This window comes from Bos grunniens, chromosome 22 (assembly GCF_055505025.1).
Source record: "Bos grunniens cultivar Pamir isolate PY7600 chromosome 22, Bosgru_T2T1.0, whole genome shotgun sequence".
NCBI lineage: Eukaryota > Metazoa > Chordata > Mammalia > Artiodactyla > Bovidae > Bos > Bos grunniens.
Genome location: NC_141186.1, coordinates 29,133,272 through 29,152,960, shown reverse-complemented (window position 1 = coordinate 29,152,960; position 19,689 = coordinate 29,133,272). Strand labels below are relative to the sequence as shown.

Genomic DNA, 19,689 nt, shown 5'->3' with positions numbered 1-19,689 from the left:
CATGTGAGAACAAGCCGTTAGATGATTCCAGCCCCCAGCCTCAGTAGTAGTTGAGGCCCCAGACATTGTGAAGCAAAGTCAAGCCGTCCCGTCTGTGCCTTGTCTGATTTTTTTGATCCTTGGAATCTATGAGCATAATAAATGGTTGTTTTGTACTACTAAGTTTTGGAGTAATTTGTTCTGAGTCATAGTACCTGCTGCTGCTGCTGCTAAGTCGCTTCAGTTGTGTCCGACTCTGTGCGACCCCAGAGATGGCAGCCCACAAGGCTCCCCCGTCCCTGGGATTCTCCAGGCAAGATCAGTGGAGTGGGTTGCCATTTCCTTTTCCAATGCATGAAAGTGAAGTCACTCAGATGTGTCCGACTCCTAGTGACCTCATGAACTGCAACCTACCATGCTCCTCTGTCTATGGGATTTTCCAGGCAAGAGTACTGGAGTGGGGTGCCATTGCCTTCTCCTGGGACGTTATAAATTAGGCACTATTGTATGGGAAAATTTTGTAGCTACTTGTGCAGTTGTGTTATGTTTTGCCTTGCTCAGATGACTTTATCCCTTTGATGGCTTATTTCCTCAGGTCTTTGTTACATCAGTGAAGCCCAGTTGCAAAGGAAATTATAATAGGGTGTTAAAAATCACAGCAGGACATATGGCCCCTTTTTTTTCCATGCTGAGATTATGGTGCCAGTTTAGATGTAAAACATTGGCTTTTTCATAAGTCACAGAATGTGTCTCAGCTTCAATTTCTTCATTTGTATCAAACAAAAATCTATCATAGATCCACAGAAGGGACAAATGATTCTTGCTTTGCTTGTTGTGGAGTATAAGTGTGAGGCCATATCAGATTCTACAGATTCCTTGAAATGTTTCTGTCTGGTGGGTACTGTATTAGCCCTAAAACTGTAGATCAGCAGCAGTTGGTTTCTGCCCAGCTATGTGAGATGCTGGTGTGGAGGGGCAGGTTATCGCATCCTTCTCAGGGTTGTCAGTTAGTTTCAACACTGAGGCATCGTGGGAATATCCAGAGTGTCTTGTGATAACTTTCTGGGAGGCTCAGGAACACATACCCCAGCGTCAAAACAAAACAAAATGCTAATTGCCATCATGATCCCTCTGGAAACTGCATTGTGGGCAAGTGCTGTTTTATTGAACTAGTTTTTTTTTTTTTTAAGCTGTTTAAGAACTAGAGTTTTTTTAAGCTGTAGATATTGGTGTTTATCATCTACATTGTTGATATTGAATATTTGAAAGTTTCATTTATTTTTGTCACCTCATAATATAAAAGTTGAAAATGTCAGCTGGTTGGTTTCTTAACCTCTTCAGGCAGTTCACAATCAAATATGCAATTTACCTTTGCCCCAGACTCAGAACCAGAAAATAGAAGGACACAGAAGTGGGGACAGCCCCCAGCCCATTCTGGTGGGGTGCATGAGACATTGCCATTCTGTAATGGTAGACGTAGAGCATCATGCAGTTGTCAAAACCCATAAAATTGGGTGATACAAAGAATGAGTCCTCATGTAGACTATGGGCTTTACTTGATAATGTATTGATACTGGGATACTGGGTCATCACTTGTAACAAATGTGCCACATTTGTGCAAGATGTTAATGATGAGGAAACTATGAGAGGGGGAAGGGAAGGAAAGAGGATATATGGGAACTCTGTGTACTTCCTGGTCAATTTTTCTGTAAACATAAAGCTGCTCTGAAAAATAAAGTCTATTGATTAAAATAATTTTATTATAAGATTAATATAAGCAGAAAAAGTAATATACACTCCCTATAAAAGTTTTAAAGAATACAGAAATATAAACATAGAAAATGACACCCCCACTTCCATAGGTACCCACTTTTAACAGTTCGGTGCATGTCTGTTCAGATTTTTCTCTACATGTAAAATACATGCATGTATTTTCCCCTGTGTGATGGAACCATATTATAAATTTCTTTTTGAACTTTGCTTTTTCTAAAACCTAACTATATATTGTAACTATTTTTTCATAATGGCACATATGCCTGCGTGCTAAGTCATTTCAGTTGTGTCCAACTCTTTGCGACCCCATGGACTGTATGTAGCCTGCCAGGCTACTCTGTCCATGGGATTCTCCAGGCAAGAATACTGCAGTGGGTTGCCACGTCCTCCTCCAGGGAATCTTCCCAATCCAGGGATCAAACCCACGTCTGTTGCATCTCCTGCATTGGCAGGCGAGTTCTTTACCACTGGTGCCACCTGTACTTACCCTTTACAATATCCACTGTGTAGTTCCATCATAATGCATTTTCCCAGTTCCTTATTATTGAGTATTTAATTTGTTCCCAAGGGGATTTTTTTGTTTTGTTTTTTTTATTTTTTTCTAAAAACTATATTTTGGTGCAAGTCCTTGGACCTCTATCTTGGGGTTTGTTATTACCACTTTCTAAATTGCCCTCTTGGAAGTTTTTTCATAATTTACCCTTCCGGCGTTTAGGTGCGAGTTTCCCATCATTCTTGCCAACTCTGGATGCTGTTTTTTAAAATCTTGACAATGGTCTATTCGGTGAGCACAAGTTACGGTGATAAAGTTAAACTTTCTATGCATGCTACCTGAATAATTTATACGTTGCTACTTAGAAGTTTTAGGTGTTTTTCATATTTCTGGGGTCTAATCACCCTCCCCTTACCTGCTGTCTTTTTCAGCTCCGACAGTGGCCTGATTCATATACAAAGAAGTTTGAGCACAGAATCTACCCCATCACATTTTCGGCTGGAAACCCTCAGGAATGGAAGAAATTATTCAAACCCTGTGCTGCCCAGAGACTCTTTCTTCCGGTAGGAACACCTGCTTTTAATAAGATGCTGCTTGGGAGAGAATTGCATTTGGAAACATCATGGAATTAACTAGCGTTTGTTTAGAAACATTTTAATTACAGTGGTTACAGCGGAAAATATGTTCCTCTTAGATTTTGTAGTTGATGCTCTTAATGATCAGGGTGTTCAGAGAAGGTCCCTGTGGTTGAGAAATTGTCTTTCTCAAAGATTGAGGGACTGAGAATATCCAGAGCATTCTTGATTATGAGTCTTTGTGACTATGGATCCACATTTACTAGCTCTGTGGACCTCACTAAATCTCTAAACTTCTCTAAGCCTCACTTTGCTCCATAAGCTTGGCACATAGTTGCTGCTCAATAAATGTAATTTTAGATTTTCATTATTTCTCTTAGAATAAGAACTACTACCGGATGTCACTCTGTTGCTGTTGTTGCTTTGGTCACTAAGTCATGTCTGACTCTTGCGACCGCATGAACTGTAGCTGCCAGGCTCCTCTGTTCATGGGATTTTCCAGGCAAGAATACTGGAGTGGGTTGCCATTTCCTTCTCCAGAGTATCTTCCTGACTCGGGGGTTGAACCCACATCTCTGAGATTGGCAGGCAAATTCTTTACCACTGAGCCACCAGGGAAGCCCAGCTGAAACTTTGCTAGGGAATAATTCAGAGAAGGTCCAGAGTTCCAGTTCACCTTTTCCATCTGGAGTGTTCAAGTTGAAAGTCTTTGTTTCCTTTAAAAAAAATCCTAAGTCTCGCGCGAGCGCAGCGGTGGGAGGCGGCGACGAGCCGGTGAGTGCGGGCAGCGGGTGACCTGGTGGCCTCGGGCGGCCGTCAGCCCAGCTTCGCCCTTGCCTCGGCTTCTCCTCGGTCTTCTGTGAGACTCTGCTCGGCCCGGGCCCCGAGGGCTGCCCGCCCCGCACCCCTTCGGCCTGAAAAAAAAAAAAAAAAAAAATTCCTAAATAGAAAAGCACCAAAGATATACCAAAACTGACAATATCACTGAATAAAATGGCAGCTTTGACTTGTGAATTGCAGCCTTGACATTTGTGAAGGTCATGCTTTCAGTAAACATTTATTGAGTGCTCATTAGGTGCTAAGCTCTGGCTTAGTGACGGTGATATGGCAGTGAACAAGACATCTGTGGTCTTTTTATTTTTTTTAAATTTTTATTGAAGTATGGTTGATTTACAATGTTGTGTTACTTTCTGCTGGACAGCGAAGTGAGTCGGTTATAGCTAACATATATCCAGTCTTTTTTAGATTCTTTTCCCATACAGGTCATTATGGAGTATTTAGTAGAGCTCCCTGTGCTGTACAGCAAATCCTTAATAATTATTTATTGGTCTTGCCCCCTTGGAGTTTGAGTCTAGCATGGAAATGAACAAGAACTTAGAAATGTGATCCATGCTGAGATGGAGAACAGAGTCTCATGTAACATAGGGTTACACTTTGATCTGGGGGATATCTAGATGGTTCTTTGATCTGGGGGATATCTAGACAGTTCTGTTGAGGAATGGCTTTTATGCTGAAATGTGGAAGAGGGAGTAGTAGCAGGCGGTGGTCACTGGGTGCCTAGAGTCTGAGAAGTAATGAGAGAAAAAGGTTCCAGGTAAATGGAATAGTAGGTATACGGGCCCTACTACAAAAGTAGGAAGGCACATGTTTGAGAAGATAGAAGATTCCAGTAACTGAAAACAGAGTGTGGTGGAATAGAAGGGGTTGACAGGGTCTGGAGCTTGCAGACTCTATAAGCCGTGTTGGAATGTCCGATCTTTGTGTTCAGGACAGTGAGACGCCACTGAACAATTCTTAGCTTGGAAGTGAGATGATCTGACTTGGGTCTTGAAGAGGATTCAGGGATTTCCCTGGTGGTTCAGTGGCTAAGACTTCATGCTCCGATGCAGGGGACTGGGTTCAATCCCTGGTCAGGGAACTAGATTCCACATGCCACAACTAAGATCTGGCACAGCCAAATAAATAAATACATACTTAGAGGGAAAAAAAAGGATTCGCTTGTTCATTACAGTATGGATAGTAGAATTGCTGAGACCGATTAATACTGACTTCAGCTATGGCAGTTGGTCGCCTTAGAGATGGATACAGACCATGCCTCCATCCCTATGAGTAGCTGGCTGTGACAGCTGAAGTGGGGGTGATCAAGATTTCACCAAGGTTTCTGATCTGAACAGCTTTTAAAGTTGATCTGTTTGAAATTGCCAGTATTCAGCTATTTATAACCTACAAAAAACGCTGTTTCTTTTAGTTCAACCTATACAGTGTATGTGTGTGTATGTGTGAGCTCAGTTGTGTCCAACTCTCTGCGACTCCATGGATTGAAGCCTGCTGGACTCCTCTGTCCATGCAATTTTCCAGGCAAGAATACTGGAGTGGGTTGCCATTTCCTTCTCCAGAGGATCTTCCCGACCCAAGGATCAAACACACATCTCTTGTGTCCCCTGCATTGGCAGCAGACTCTTCACCACTTGGTCACTTGGGAGTGTATAATAGTAGTGCTATTTAGAGATGGAAAAGGGGACTTGCCTGGCGATCCAGTGGTGAAGACTCTGTGCTTCCACCATAGGGGGCGTGGGTTCAGTCCCTGGTTGGGAACCTAAGAGTCCATACGCTACATGGTGGGGCCAAAAAAAAAAACAAAAAATGTAAAAACAAAACTTAGAGATGGAAAAGGCTATAAAGAAATACCATTATTTGTAAGAGAGAAGATTAGTTTAATTGGGATCATATTTTGATTTTGAGGTACCTTGGAAACACCCACACAAGGAGGCCTTACCATCTGTTGGTCTGAAACCCCAAATGGCAAATGGCATTTCTAGCGTTTCCTACTCAGAACCCGTGAAAAAGAAATACAAGCTGGATGTACTATTGGTGGAGATTTGCTGCACAAGTTCACTGACTACTAAATGACCTGTCTTTCACGTGGTACAGCCTTTAGTACAGGTTGAAATGGGATTCACTTTATGAAACAAAGTAAGAAGTGGCTCAGATGGTAAAGAATCCACCCACAGTGTAGGAGACCCAGATTTGATCCCTGGGTGTGGAAGATCCCCTGGAGAAGGGAATGGCAACCCATTCTTGTATTCTTGCCTGGAGAATCCCATGGACAGAGGAGCCTGGAGGGTTACAGTCCAGGGGTCTCAAAAAGTCAGAGACAACTGAGCGACTAACACTTTCACTTCAAGAAGCAACTACCCTAAATCAGAACTAAAATCTGTGGGTTGGTGTTATGAAAACTATTTGAGAAGACAAGAAAAAAATCTCAAGCTTCTGCTTAACTGTTTTAGGGGAAAAATATTAGAAATCCCAAGTAATTATTGGAAAATTGTCTCCCCAACGTACCAAAAAAATATAACAACCCAGTAGAAGACATTTGAATTTTCCCTGACCTTGAATTGTGACTTTACTGCCACTACTAAAAAAACAAACCTACCACACGATGGTTTTCATTCATTCCCCGCTGAACAAGTCTATTCCATTTTGAATGACAAATGAGTGCTGGAATTCCTTATCTGCTTTTGATAATGGAAACTAGCCCTTCTTAAAAATAATAGAGATTGTGGTTGACAGAACAGTTACTTTCCCTGAGTTGTATATCATAACAGAAGATTATAAACATGGCTTTTCTGGACATCAGTGAGATATATTGATCTTCATGGTAATTTGAAATAAAGTCTGGGTGATGTTTTCCTTGGAATTTGTCTCTATAAAACCAAATCAAGGGTGCTGCTCAGTCAGTGCAGAGGAGATGGAGATTCTAAAGTGCAAACATTCTGGCCCTGGTCAGTCAAATACTGAGGAGCAGTCTTACCTTTTTTCTGAGGGGGTGTCGTCTGTAGATGAAACCTTTTCTCAGGTAAGTGAAAGTGAAAGTAGCTCAGTTGTGTCCGACTTTTTGCAACCCTATGGACTCTACAGTCCATGGAATTCTCCAGGCCAGAATACTGGAGTCGGTAGTTTTTCCCTTCTCCAGGGGATCTTCCCAACCCAGGGATCAAACCCAGTTCTCCCACATTGCAGAAGGCTTCTTTACCAACTGAGGCACAAGGGAAGCCCGAGAGTACTGGAATGGGTAGCCTATCCCTTCTCCAGGGGATCTTTCCAATCCAGGAATTGAACCAGGGTGTCCTGCATTACAGGAGAATTCTTTACCAAATGAGCTATCAGGGAAGCCCTTTTCTCAGGTAAGATTTTACTAATCAGAGCATGAACCTTTGCAAGTCAAACCTATTAGAGTCTCAAGAACAATCACTGGAATTCAGATCCCACCAATTCAAGATTTATGAAGTCCTAAATCAATCAATGGTCATTAACTTTTCTGTTTCTGTGAGCAGTGGATCTAAGGATCATTATCAGTGCAAGCTAACAGGTGACTTGATGAAGCTCCCTAGGCTGCATGAAGCTCAAAGTATTTAAAACAATATGCCAACCACAGATAAGTCAAATCTCTCCTTTCAAATTGATCCTGGAGGACTGTTCCCTTTTTGCTTAGTAAAAGCCAAAAAAAGCCTTTACTTTTGTAAGAACAACTGTTTTGTGAATTCACATCACCTTTTCTTTATTTAATAGGAATTAGTGAGATTTTATGCTGAATCTCCACATTTTGTTACACAACGTGCCTGTTTGATTATAAAGACCTATCTCCTCAATAATGTTCCTCTCTGCAGATCCTGGGCTTCCCAGGTAGCACTAATAGTAAGAACCTGCCTGCCAATGCAGGAGACCTGAGACTCAGTTTCAGTCCCTGTTAGTTATCTAGGCTCCTCTGTTCATGGAATTCTCCAGGCAAGAATACTGGGCTGGGTTGCTATTTATTTCTCCAGGGGATCTTCCCAACCCAGGAATGGAACCGGGGTCTGCCACATTGCAGGCGGATTCTTTACCAGCTAAGCTACCAGGGAAGCCCATAAACTCTCACTAATTCCTATTAAAGAAAGAAAAGGTGATGTGAATTCACAAAACATAAATATGTCCTGAGAATTTTTTAACTGTATTTCCAACGAACTTGTCCCATTCTTTAATATTTCAAAGTAATACCATGCCAAATAAAAATCTTAATTACCTAGATTTTCTATGTAACATCAAGAGCAACAACATATAACCTTCCCTTTTTGCACTTATAGTTTGTTAAAGAGGTCTTTATCTGGTTCCAGTATTTGGAAAACTTAATGCCCACTAGGAGAATGTTCTAATGCGTCTGCCATATGTTGAGGGAAAAGAGAGGTTTACTTGGCTTATTAGAACCTTGTTTTATTATAACTTTTTATAATTAAGGTAAGGTTTTTGTATTATCAATAATATGTTTCAAAATTAGCAATTAACATTGAGACTTTCTTGGAAAGAACCTTTTGTATTTCAACAAACATTGACAGGCAAATAGGAATATATTAAAAAGCCTTATTAAGAGGAACATCAGTTCGCATCATCATAAATGATGTCTGTATATTTCATCAAGCCCTAAGAGGCCTTATATGATCAGGATGAAGTTAACTACCTAAAAGATTGCATGAAAATGACCCTAGACACCAATTTTGTTCAACAAGTTTTCCACATTTACTCACACATTATTAAACATTTGACATTTAGGATATTAGTTACAACTCTTGGTTACCTGTGAGAGAAACTCAATTTCAGCTATGAATAGCTAAGCAGAGAAAGTGAAAGAGGAGAATTAAAAAATTGGCTTAAAACTCCAGGACATGGAAGCAACCTAGATGTCCATCAGCAGACGAATGGATAAGAAAGCTGTGATACATATACACAATGGAATATTAATCAGCCATTAAAAACAATATATTTGAATCAGTTCTAATGAGGTAGATGAAACTGGAGCCTATTATACAGAGTGAAGTAAGCCAGAAAGAAAAACACCATACAGTATACTAATGCATATATATGGAATTCAGAAAGATGGTAACAATAACCCTGAATGCAAGACAGCAAAAGAGACACAGATGTATAGAACAGTCTTTTGGACTCTGTGGGAGAGGGTGAGGGTGGGATGATTTGGGAGAATGGCATTGAAACATGTAAATTATCACATGTGAAAAGAATCGCCAGTCCAGGTTTGATGCATGATACAGGGTGCTCGGGGCTGGTGCACTGGGATGACCCAGAGGGATGGGATGGGGAGGGAGGTGGGAGGGGGGTTCGGGATGGGGAACACATGTACACCCATGGCGGATTCATGTCAACGTATGGCAAAACCAATACAATATTGAAAAGTAAAATAAATAAACTGGAAAAAGAAAAAAAAGTTGGCTTAAAACTCAACATTCAAAAAACTAAGATCATGGCATCTGGTCCCATAACTTTATGGCAAATAGATGGGAAAACAATGGAAACAGTGACAGACTTTATTTTCTTGGGCTTCAAAATCACTGCAGATGGTGCCTGCAGCCATAAAATTAAAAGGTGTTTGCTCCTTGAAAGAAAATCTATGATGAACCTAGAAAGCATATTAAAAAGCAGAGATATTACTTTGCCAGCAAAGGTCCGTCTAGTCAGTTCAGTTCAGTTCAGTCGCTCAATCGTGTCTGACTCTTTGCGACCCCATGAACCACAGCACGCCAGGCCTCCCTATCCATCACCAACTCCCGGAGTTTACCCAAACTCATGTCCATTGAGTCGGTGATGCCATCCAGCCATCTCATCCTCTGTCATCCCCTTCTCCTCCTGCCCTCAATCTTTCCCAGGGTCTTTTCCAATGAGTCAGCACTTCCCATCAGGTGGCCAAAGTATTGGAGTTTCAGCTTCAACATCAGTCCTACCAATGAACACCCAGGACTGATCTCCTTTAGGATGGACTGGTTGGATCTCCTTGCAGTCCAAGGGACCCTCAAGAGTCTTCTCCAACACCACAGTTCAAAAGTATCATTCTTTGGGGCCCAGCTTTCTTTATAGTCCAACACTCACATCCGAACATGACTACTGGAAAAACCATAGCCTTCACTAGACGGACCTTTGTTGGTTAAGTAATGTCTCTCCTTTTTAATATGCTGTCTAGGTTGGTCATAACTTTCCTTCCAAATTTTCAGTTCAGTTCAGTCGCTCAGTCGTGTCCGACTCTTTGCGACCCCATGAATTGCAGCACACCAGGCCTCCCTGTCCATCACCAATTCCCGGAGTTCACCCAGACTCACGTCCATCGAGTCGGTAATGCCACCAGCCATCTCATCCTCTTCATCCCCTTCTCCTCCTGCCCCCAGTCCCTCCCAGCATCAGAGTCTTTTCCAATGAGTCAACTCTTCACATGAGGTGGCCAAAGTACTGGAGTTTCAGCTTTAGCATCATTTCTTCCAAAGAAATCCCAGGGCTGATCTCCTTCAGAATGGACTGGTTGGATCTCCTTGCAGTCCAAGGGACTCTCAAGAGCCTTCTCCAACACCACAGTTCAAAGGCATCAATTCTTCGGTGCTCAGCCTTCTTCACAGTCCAACTCTCACATCCATACATGACCACAGGAAAAACCACAGCCTTGACTAGATGAACCTTTGTTGGCAAAGAAATGTCTCTGCTTTTGAATATGCTGTCTAGGTTGGTCATAACTTTCCTTCCAAGGAGTAAGCGTCTTTTAATTTCATGGCTGCAATCACCATCTGCAGTGATTTTGGAGCCCCCCAAAATAAAGTCTGACACTGTTTCCACTGTTTCCCCATCTATTTCCCATGAAGTGATGGGACCAGATGCCATGATCTTCGTTTTCTGAATGTTGAGCTTTAAGCCAACTTTTTCACTCTCCTCTTTCACTTTCATCAAGAGCCTTTTTAGTTCTTCTTAACTTTCTGCCATAATGGTGGTATCATCTGCATATCTTAGGTTATTGATATTTCTCCAGGCAGTCTTGATTCCAGCCTGTGCTTTTTCCAGCCCAGTGTTTCTCATGATGTACTCTGCATATAAGTTAAATAAGCAGGGTGACAATATACAGCCTTGACGTACTCCTTTTCCTATTTGGAACCAGTCTGTTGTTCCATGTCCAGTTCTAACTGTTCTTCCTGACATGCATACAGGTTTTTCAAGAGGCAGGTCAGGTGTTCTGGTATTCCCGCCTTTTCAGAATTTTCCACAGTTTATTGTGATCCACACAATTAAAGGCTTTGGCATAGTCAATAAAGCAGATAGATGTTTTTCTGGAATGCTCTTGCTTTTTCCATGATCCAGCGGATGTTGGCAATTTGATCTCTGGTTCTTCTGCCTTTTCTAAAACCAGCTTGAACATCTGGAAGTTCATGGTTCTCATATTGCTGAAGCCTGGCTTGGAGAATTTTGAGCATTACTTTACTGGCGTGTGAGATGAGTGCAATTGTACGGTAGTTTGAGCATTCTTTGGCATTGCCTTTCTTTGCCGTCTAGTCAAGGCTATGGTTTCTCCAGTAGTTATGTATGGAAGTGAGAGTTGAACTATAAAGAAAGCTGAGTGCCGAAGAATTGATGCTTTTGAACTGTGGTGTTGGAGAAGACTCTTGAGAGTCCCTTGGACTGCAAGGAGATCCAACCAGTCCATCCTAAAGGAAATCAATCCTGACTGTTTATTGGAGGGACCCATGCTGAAGCTGAAACTGCAATACTTTGGCCACCTGATGCGAAGAACTGACTCATTTGAAACGACCCTGATCCTGGGAAAGATTGAAGGCAGGAGGAGAAGGGGACGACAGAGGACCAGATGGTTGGACGGCATCACGAACTCAATGGTCATGAGTTTGAGTAAACTGGGAGTTGGTGATGGACAGGGGAGCCTCGTATGCTGTAGTCCACGGGGTTGCAAAGAGTCAGACATGACTGAGTGACTGAACTGAACTGAAGCAGAAAAGGCAGTTTATTCACTTATCTGACTGTGGAGTCCAGATCAGAGGACTGATCTCAAGCACAACTAGATCCAAAGGCTGCTATAATGTTACCAGGACTCTGTCTCTCGTAGTCCTTTGCTAGGCTCACATCGTGAGAATGATGATTGATTGAAGCAGCCTGAGAATTATGTTCTAGAAGCTTAGCTGCTGCAGTGGAAAAAAAGCCTGGCAGCCTGACATCTGAAATGTCAGCAGGAGAGTTCTGGAAACTGCTCCCCAGTGAAACAAGCATCAGTCAGTTCAGTCGCTCAGTCATGTCCAACTCTTTGCGACCCCATGAATCGCAGCACGCCAGGCCTCCCAGTCCATCACCAACTCCCGGAGTTCACCCAGACTCACGTCCATCGAGTCAGTGATGCCATCCAGCCATCTCATCCTCTGTCGTCCCCTTCTCCTCCTGCCCCCAATCCCTCCCAGCATCAGAGTCTTTTCCAATGAGTCAACTCTTCGCATGAGGTGGCCAAAGTACTGGAGTTTCAGCTTTAGCATCATTCCTTCCAAAGAAATCCCAGGGCTGATCTCCTTCAGAATGGACTGGTTGGATGTCCAAACATAACTGATTATATATATATATACACATATATAAAGACTTTTTATGTGGACCATTTTTTAAAAATTTGTTGCAATATTGCTTCTTTTGTTTGTGTTCTGGTTTTCTGACCCTGGGGCTTGTGAGACCTTCCCTTCATTGGAAGGCAAAGTCTTAAGCATTAGACCTGAGGGGAGTCCCAGAACATTATTTTTAAAACAACTATCTAGAATCTTTGGAAACTGTCCTAATGGCCTAAGCAAATGAAAAAACAGATTTCTTACTCAAGGAAATCTACTAAAACTTAATAAGAAAGAGTGAGAATTTGTGCGAATTGAGCCATGACCCAGTCCTTCCCTCTCCCCTTCTAGCTCAGCATGGTGGAAACCCAACTCAGTTCAGTCAAGAACATAGGAATCCTTTCCTCCACAGCTCCCAGTTGAGGGATATGGTATTTTCTTGGGTGCACGGGGTGGGGAGGTCATCAGCATTTCTCATCTCTACCAGCAGTGTCTTACAGAAGCTTAAATTCCAGGCAAAAATGGCCAAGGTTTCAGAGGCCCCCTTCCTTAAGAGAAAGCTTCATGAGAGCAAGAAGCTAAATAAACTATAGGCCAGTTAGTTTACAAGGGAGAACCAGGGGAAAAAATATAAAAAGTGCCCTTCTGGTCAGAACAAAGTTCAAAGATCAGCTTCTAAAACTGTCCCCTCAGATGTGCCTGAATTTAATGGATCATCCTGCAGAGCAACTCATGCTCAGGCCATTGTCAAAAATAGAAGAGCAATCAGCTGCAATTAGTGAAGGCTAACAGCTGTGTCATCGATAAAGCAAGAGAGTTCCAGAAAAACATCTATTTCTGCTTTATTGACTATGCCAAAGCCTTTCACTGTGTGGATCACAATAAACTGTGGAAAATTCTGAAAGAGGTGGGAATACCAGACCACCTGACCTGCCTCTTGAGAAACCTGTATGCAGGTCAGGAAGCAACAGTTAGAACTGGACATGGAACAACAGACTGGTTCCAAATATATTGTCACCCTGCTTATTTAACTTATATGCAGACTACATCATGAGAAACACTGGGCTGGAAAAAGCACAGGCTGGAATCAAGATTGCCGGGAGAAATATCAATAACCTCAGATATGCAGATGATACCACCATTATGGCAGAAAGTTAAGAAGAACTAAAAAGGCTCTTGATGAAAGTGAAAGAGGAGAGTGAAAAAGTTGGCTTAAAGCTCAACATTCAGAAGACTAAGATCATAGATGGCATCTGGTCCCATCACTTCATGGGAAATAGATGCGGAAACAGTGGAAACAGTGTCAGACTTTATTTTGGGGGGCTCCAAAATCACTGCAGATGGTGATTGCAGCCATGAAATTAAAAGACGCTTACTCCTTGGAAGGAAAGTTATGACCAACCTAGACAGCATATTGAAAAGCAGAGAGATTACTTTGCCAACAAAGGTTCGTCTAGTCAAGGCTATTGTTTTTCCAGTGGTCATGTATGGATGTGAAGAAAGCTGAGCAACAAAGAATTGATGCTTTTGAACTGTGGTGTTGGAGAAGACTCTTGAGAGTCCCTTGGACTGCAAGGAGATCCAACCACTCCATCCTAAAGGAGACCAGTCCTGGGTGTTCATTGGAAGGACTGATGCTGAGGCTGAAACTCCAGTACTTTGGCCACCTCATGCGAAGAGTTGACTCACTGGAAAAGACCCTGATGCTGGGAGGTATTGAGGGCAGGAGGAGAAGGGGATGACAGAGGATGAGATGGCTGGATGGCATCACTGACTCAATGGACATGAGTTTGGGTAAACTCCGGGAGTTGGTGATGGACAGGGAGGCCTGGTGTGCTGCGATTCATGGGGTCACTGAGCGACTGAACTGCACTGAACAGTGGGTATAATTCCAACAGTGGTGAACAACTTATGAGAAAGATTAGAGGAATAGTTAATCAAAAAGAGCCCTGAGAAAAACCACTGTCATCCTGGGTGACCGTGGGTACGTACAGGCTGCATCCTCTGAGGAAAAACGTTATAGATTTCACACACAAGATGAAGTGGACTGCACTGAAATAGTCCAGTTAAGATACCAAACAAATAAACAATATCAACAAGCCCTGCACTTTTTGGGGTGGGGTGTAGCATGGGCAGGGGAGAGTTATCCAAAGTTGCTAAAGCATCCTAAAATGTATTATCATGCTAAAATATATTAACATGCTAAAAATATCATCTAAATTTTTTTCAACAAAATAATATAAGGCAGGCAAATAAACAAGAAAGTGTGACTCATTCACAGGAAAAAAATGCAGGCAACAGAAACTGACTGGTGAGAAGACCCAGCTGTCAGATTTAGTAGAAAAAGACTTCAGAGAAGCCATTATAAATGTATTCAAGATACAAAAGGAACCTGTGCTTAAAAAAGTAAAATATGATATGATGATGTTTTGTAAAATTGAGACTGTCAATAAAGAAATTTAATTTTTTTAAAAGAGCCACCTAGAAGTTCTAGAGTTGACAAGTTGAAAATAACTGAAGTGAAAAAATCAGCTATTGATTTGAACTTAAAGTAGAAAGAATCAGTAAACTTGAAAATAATCAAATATTAAGGTTGTACAACCTGAATAACAGGCAAAAATAACAAATAAAATTGAGCAGAGACTTGGAGATGTGAAGTACCATTGGAGCCACCAGGACATGTATGATGGGAGCATCAGAAGGGAAGGAGAGAGAGAAAAGAATAGAAAAAAGTTTTGAAAAAATAATGGTTGTAAACTTGTAAATTTGATGAAAATCTATTTACACATGGAAAATCAACTCCAAGTAAGATAAACTCAAAGAGATCCGCACACAAATCATGGTAAAAACCCTGAAAGACAAAAACAGAGTCTTATGAGCTGCAAAAGAAAAATAGTTGTCACATGTAAGGCAACTCCAATAAGATTAATAGCTGACTTCTCATTAGAAATTGTGGGGACTTCTCTGGTACTGCATCTGAGCCACCAGGGAAGCCCCAAGTGTACTGGAATGGGTAGCCTATCCCTCCTGCAGGAGATCTTCCCAACCCAGAAATCAAACCCAGGTCTCCAGCATTGCAGGGCGATTCTTTACCAGCTGAATTACCATCAATTCTTGGCTTGGGAAGATCCCCTGGAGAAGGGGATACCCACTCCAGTATTCTCGGGCTTCCCTGGTGGCTCAAACGATGAAGAATCGCCCTGCAATGCAGGAGACCTGGGTTTGATCACTGGTTTGGGAAGATTCCCTGGAGAAGGGTATGGCATCCCACTCCAGTATTCTTGCCTGGAGAATCCCTCAGACAGAGGGGCCTGGGGGGCTACAGCCCAAAGGGTCGCACAAAATCAGAAACAACTGAAATGACTTAGCACTCACGCACTGGGAACCAAGATTCCACATGCCTCATGGTGCGGCCATAAAGGGAAAAAACAAAATCTGTGGATACCCTGAGACCATGAGATAACATTATTTGAAGTGCCAAAAGATGGGGAGAACTGTCAACCAAAAACTTTATATCCCGCAAAATAGTTTTTAAGTTGAAGGTGAAATAAAGTCATTCCCAGATAAACAAAATCTGAGATAATTCATTTACAGCAGAACCGCAAGAATAAAGGAAGTTCTTCAGTCTGAAAGCAAATGACTCCAGACAGTGATTAAAAAATCGTGTTAAAAAAAGAGTATAACAAAGGCATTAATGCAAAAGAAAATATAAATGAGTATTTCTTACCTTTTATTCTCGTGATTGATTTTAAAAATGATTGTGTAAAACATTATGTTTATATTTTGGATTTGTACTGTTAAAATATATTAAATAATAATAGCACAAAGTTAGATGAAAAATTATATGGAATAAAAAAATGACAGCAGATAGTAACTTGATTCCACAGGAACAAATGAAAAAAATTAAAAATGGCATATGAAAAAGTTAATATAACAAACACCATAAATATATACTTGTTCTTCTTCTTCTCTCAGCTTCTTTAAAACATGTAAAATTATATGGAGTAGCAATTATACTGTTGGGCTTATAACAGTATTGATGTAATATGTATAACAATGATGTTATAAAATGAAGAAGAGGAAATAGAGTTATATATGACTGACATTTGTGTATCTCACTGGAATGTAGTGTAAATCTGAGGTGTATTCTGATAAGACATATATGATAATCTCTAGAGCAACCACCAAGGAAACATCTCAAAAAGCATGGTGAAAAGAAATGTATTAAAATGCTGCATTAAAAAATACTCAGTGCAAAAGAAAACAGTAAGACTAGAATAATAAAAAAGACATGATACATATTGAAAACAAAAATAGGAGACATAAATTCAGCTCTGTCTATAATCACATTAAATAAAAATGGGTAGAAGTCCAATCAAAAGATAGAAATTGCCAGAGATAGATGATAAAGAATACAATCCAACTATTTCTGTTTACAGGAGACATACCTCAGGTTCAAAATGCAAATAAGTTGGAAAAGATATGTCAATCAAACAGCAACCACAAGGAAGCTGGACTGGCTATACTAGTATCAGATAAGGTAGAATTTAAAAAGCAACATTAGTAGAGAAAAACAGGCATATTTTGCCATGATGCAAGTGTTAATCCACTAAGAAAATAGAACAGTTGTAAACATTTATGCACTGTTTTTGCATTTATGTAAAATGTAAAAGCCCCCAGAGTACTTGAAGCAAAAAATGACAGAATTAGAGGAAGAAATAGGCAATTCACCAATAGTATTAGGCGATTTCAATGCCCCACGTTCAGTAATGGATTAAGCAGTATGCAAAACATCAACAAGGGAATAAAAGACTTGAACAACATTATAAACCCGGTACAGCCAGATAAATAAATATATATTAAAAACAAAAAAGTTGGAGAGATGGCTGTTTCATCTAATGCACAGAAACCAGCACAGAGAGTCAAAGAAAGTGAAGACACAGAGCCATGTGCTCCGAACAAAAGGAAAAGGTAAAACTCCAGAAACAGACCTTAATGAAATGGAGATAAGTAATTAACCTGATTTAAGAGTTTAAGGTAATAGTCATAAAGATGCTCACCAAGGTTGGAGAGCAATGCATGAACAAAGTGAGACTTTAAACCAAAAGGAAAAATATAAGAAAGTACCAAATGGAACTCACAGAGCTGAAGAATACAATAACTGGGCTGAAAAATTCAATGGAGGGGTTCAACAGCAGACTAGATCGAGTGAAACAAAAAACTTGAATTTTCAGATCAGTAGTGAGAAAAAGAAGAATGTATTAGGTGTCAGTAAGGTGGAGGGTGGAGAAGGCAATGGCAGCCCACTCCAATATTCTTGCCTGGCAAATCCCATGGACGGAGGAGCCTGGTAGGCTGCAGTCCATTGGGTCGCTAAGAGTCGGACATGACTGAGCGACTTCACTTTTACTTTTCACTTTCATGCATTGGAGAAGGAAATGGCAACCCACTCCAGTGTTCTTGCCTGGAGAATCCCAGGGACAGCGGAGCCTGTTGGGCTGCCGTCTATGGGGTTGCACAGAGTCGGACACGACTGAAGCGACTTAGCAGCAAGGTGGAGGGTGGGGGATGTTCACATCAAAAGATCAGGAATCAGAAAGGCTTCAAACTTGTCAGCAGCAGTGGGGGAAGTGCTAAAATATTGGAGCAATGCCTTTAAATTCAGAGGCAGTTTTATGTCTAACCTAGTTTCCCTACCAGACAAGCTACAAATCAAGCATGTGGGTAGAATCAAGACATTTTTAGATGTGCATAGTTTCAAAATATTTACCCCCTTCAGTCTTCTCTCTGAATAATGTGTTCCACCAAAATGAAGGAGTACATTCAGAAAGATAAAGATGCGAGATCCAGGAAGCAGACAATCCCACACAAAGGAGGCATGAGAGGAGTCTCAGGGGAAGGGAGATGCAGAGCATCCTGATCAGAGCAAATCAGGAAGCTGTGGAAGAAACTTTGCCTAAAGTATAGACAACTAAGCAAACTCACAACAGAGGGAAAAAAAAAAAAAAAACACAGTTATTACTTTCAGGGAAAAAAAAGTTATTCAGAAAGGGAAAGTCACATGGTTTGCTCCATGGCTTAATTGGAAATCATGTTAAATAATCATCATAAAATAACATTGTGTGTTGATCAAAATGATATTTTGATGTTGCTAAATTGGGAGATGAGGTATGTATGTGAGCAGTGTTATGGAGTTGATAGTTTTTGTGAAAAGGACCTGAATTCTCTTCTAAGGTAGGAAGTCAGTAGATGAGACGTATCTGACATAGTAAGAAATATCTTCCTAGAGCTCCTAAAGTCCCTTGGAATTTCCTGGGTAATAGGCATGTCTTTTTGTCTTAGTGAAATGACTTGGTGGGCTTCTGGATAGGGGCTGATGACTAGAAAGGCCAAGCTGTGATTAGAACTTCCAACCCTACCCCCTTTCTCTAGGAAAGGGAGAGGGCGATTGGAGATTGAGTTAATCATTGATCATGCCTGTGTGATGAAGCCTTCATAAAAATCTGTAAACAAGGAGGTTCAGGGAGATTTTGGGTTGATGAAGACATCCATGTTCTGGGACAGTGGGGCAAACTTCATGGAGACAGAAGCTCCTGGGCTCAGGACCTTTCTGGACCTCCCCTTATGTACCTTTTCTTCTGGCTGCTCATCTGTATCCTTTTTTATATTCTGTATAACAAGCCATAAAAATAAGTGTTTCACTGAATTCTGTGAGCCATTACACCAAGTCATCAGAGTTGAGGAGGGGCTCATGGGAACCTCTGATTTGTAGTCAAGTCAGACAGAAGTGTAGCAACCTGGGGACCACTACTTATGATTAGCGTCTGAAGGGGGCCGGCATTCTTGTGGGACTGGGCCCTTAACCTTTGGTAACTAACTGTGGTAGTTCTTACTAATTCAGATAGTATCATAATTGAATTGTAGGATGCTCAGCTGGTGTCCAAAGGAAGCGCTGGGAAATTAGTTGGTGTGGAGAAAAGCCTCGTACATTTGGTGTCAGAAGTGCTGTGAATTCAAAGAATTAAGTTTTTTCTTTTAGTGTGTTATTCAGAGACATGAAGGTACATACTCAAAGAATTGAAATTGGTTGTTTGGTGTGAGAAGGAGGAAATGTGGCAGGAAAATTATTTTTTATTTATTTGTGTATGTCTGTCTGTCTGTATTTAATTACTTACGAAGCCTTCATTAACTGCTCAACCCCTGTGATTCTAGAAGAAATGTATCCACTACAGAATTCCCTGCTGGTTCAATGGTTAGGACTCTGTGCTTTCACTGCTGAGGGCTCTGGTCAGGGAACTAAGAAAATTACCCACTGAAAAAGTGTCAGACTTTATTTTTGGGGGCTCCAAAATCACTGCAGATGGTGACTGCAGCCATGAAATTAAAAGACGCTTACTTCTTGGAGGGAAGGTTATGACCAACCTAGATAGCATATTCAAAAGCAGAGACATTACTTTGCCAACAAAGGTTC

General features: G+C 41.2%; 1 protein-coding gene across 1 annotated transcript in view; it reads left to right on the top strand.

Moving 5' to 3' along the window:
• GXYLT2 (glucoside xylosyltransferase 2) overlaps positions 1 to 19,689 on the top strand; it is an 85,623-nt gene that overhangs the window by 26,724 nt on the left and 39,210 nt on the right. The window contains exon 3 of the mRNA XM_086366722.1: positions 2,677 to 2,808. Within this exon, the coding sequence (XP_086222848.1) occupies positions 2,677 to 2,808 (132 nt within the window). The remainder of the gene's footprint in view (positions 1 to 2,676; positions 2,809 to 19,689) is intronic.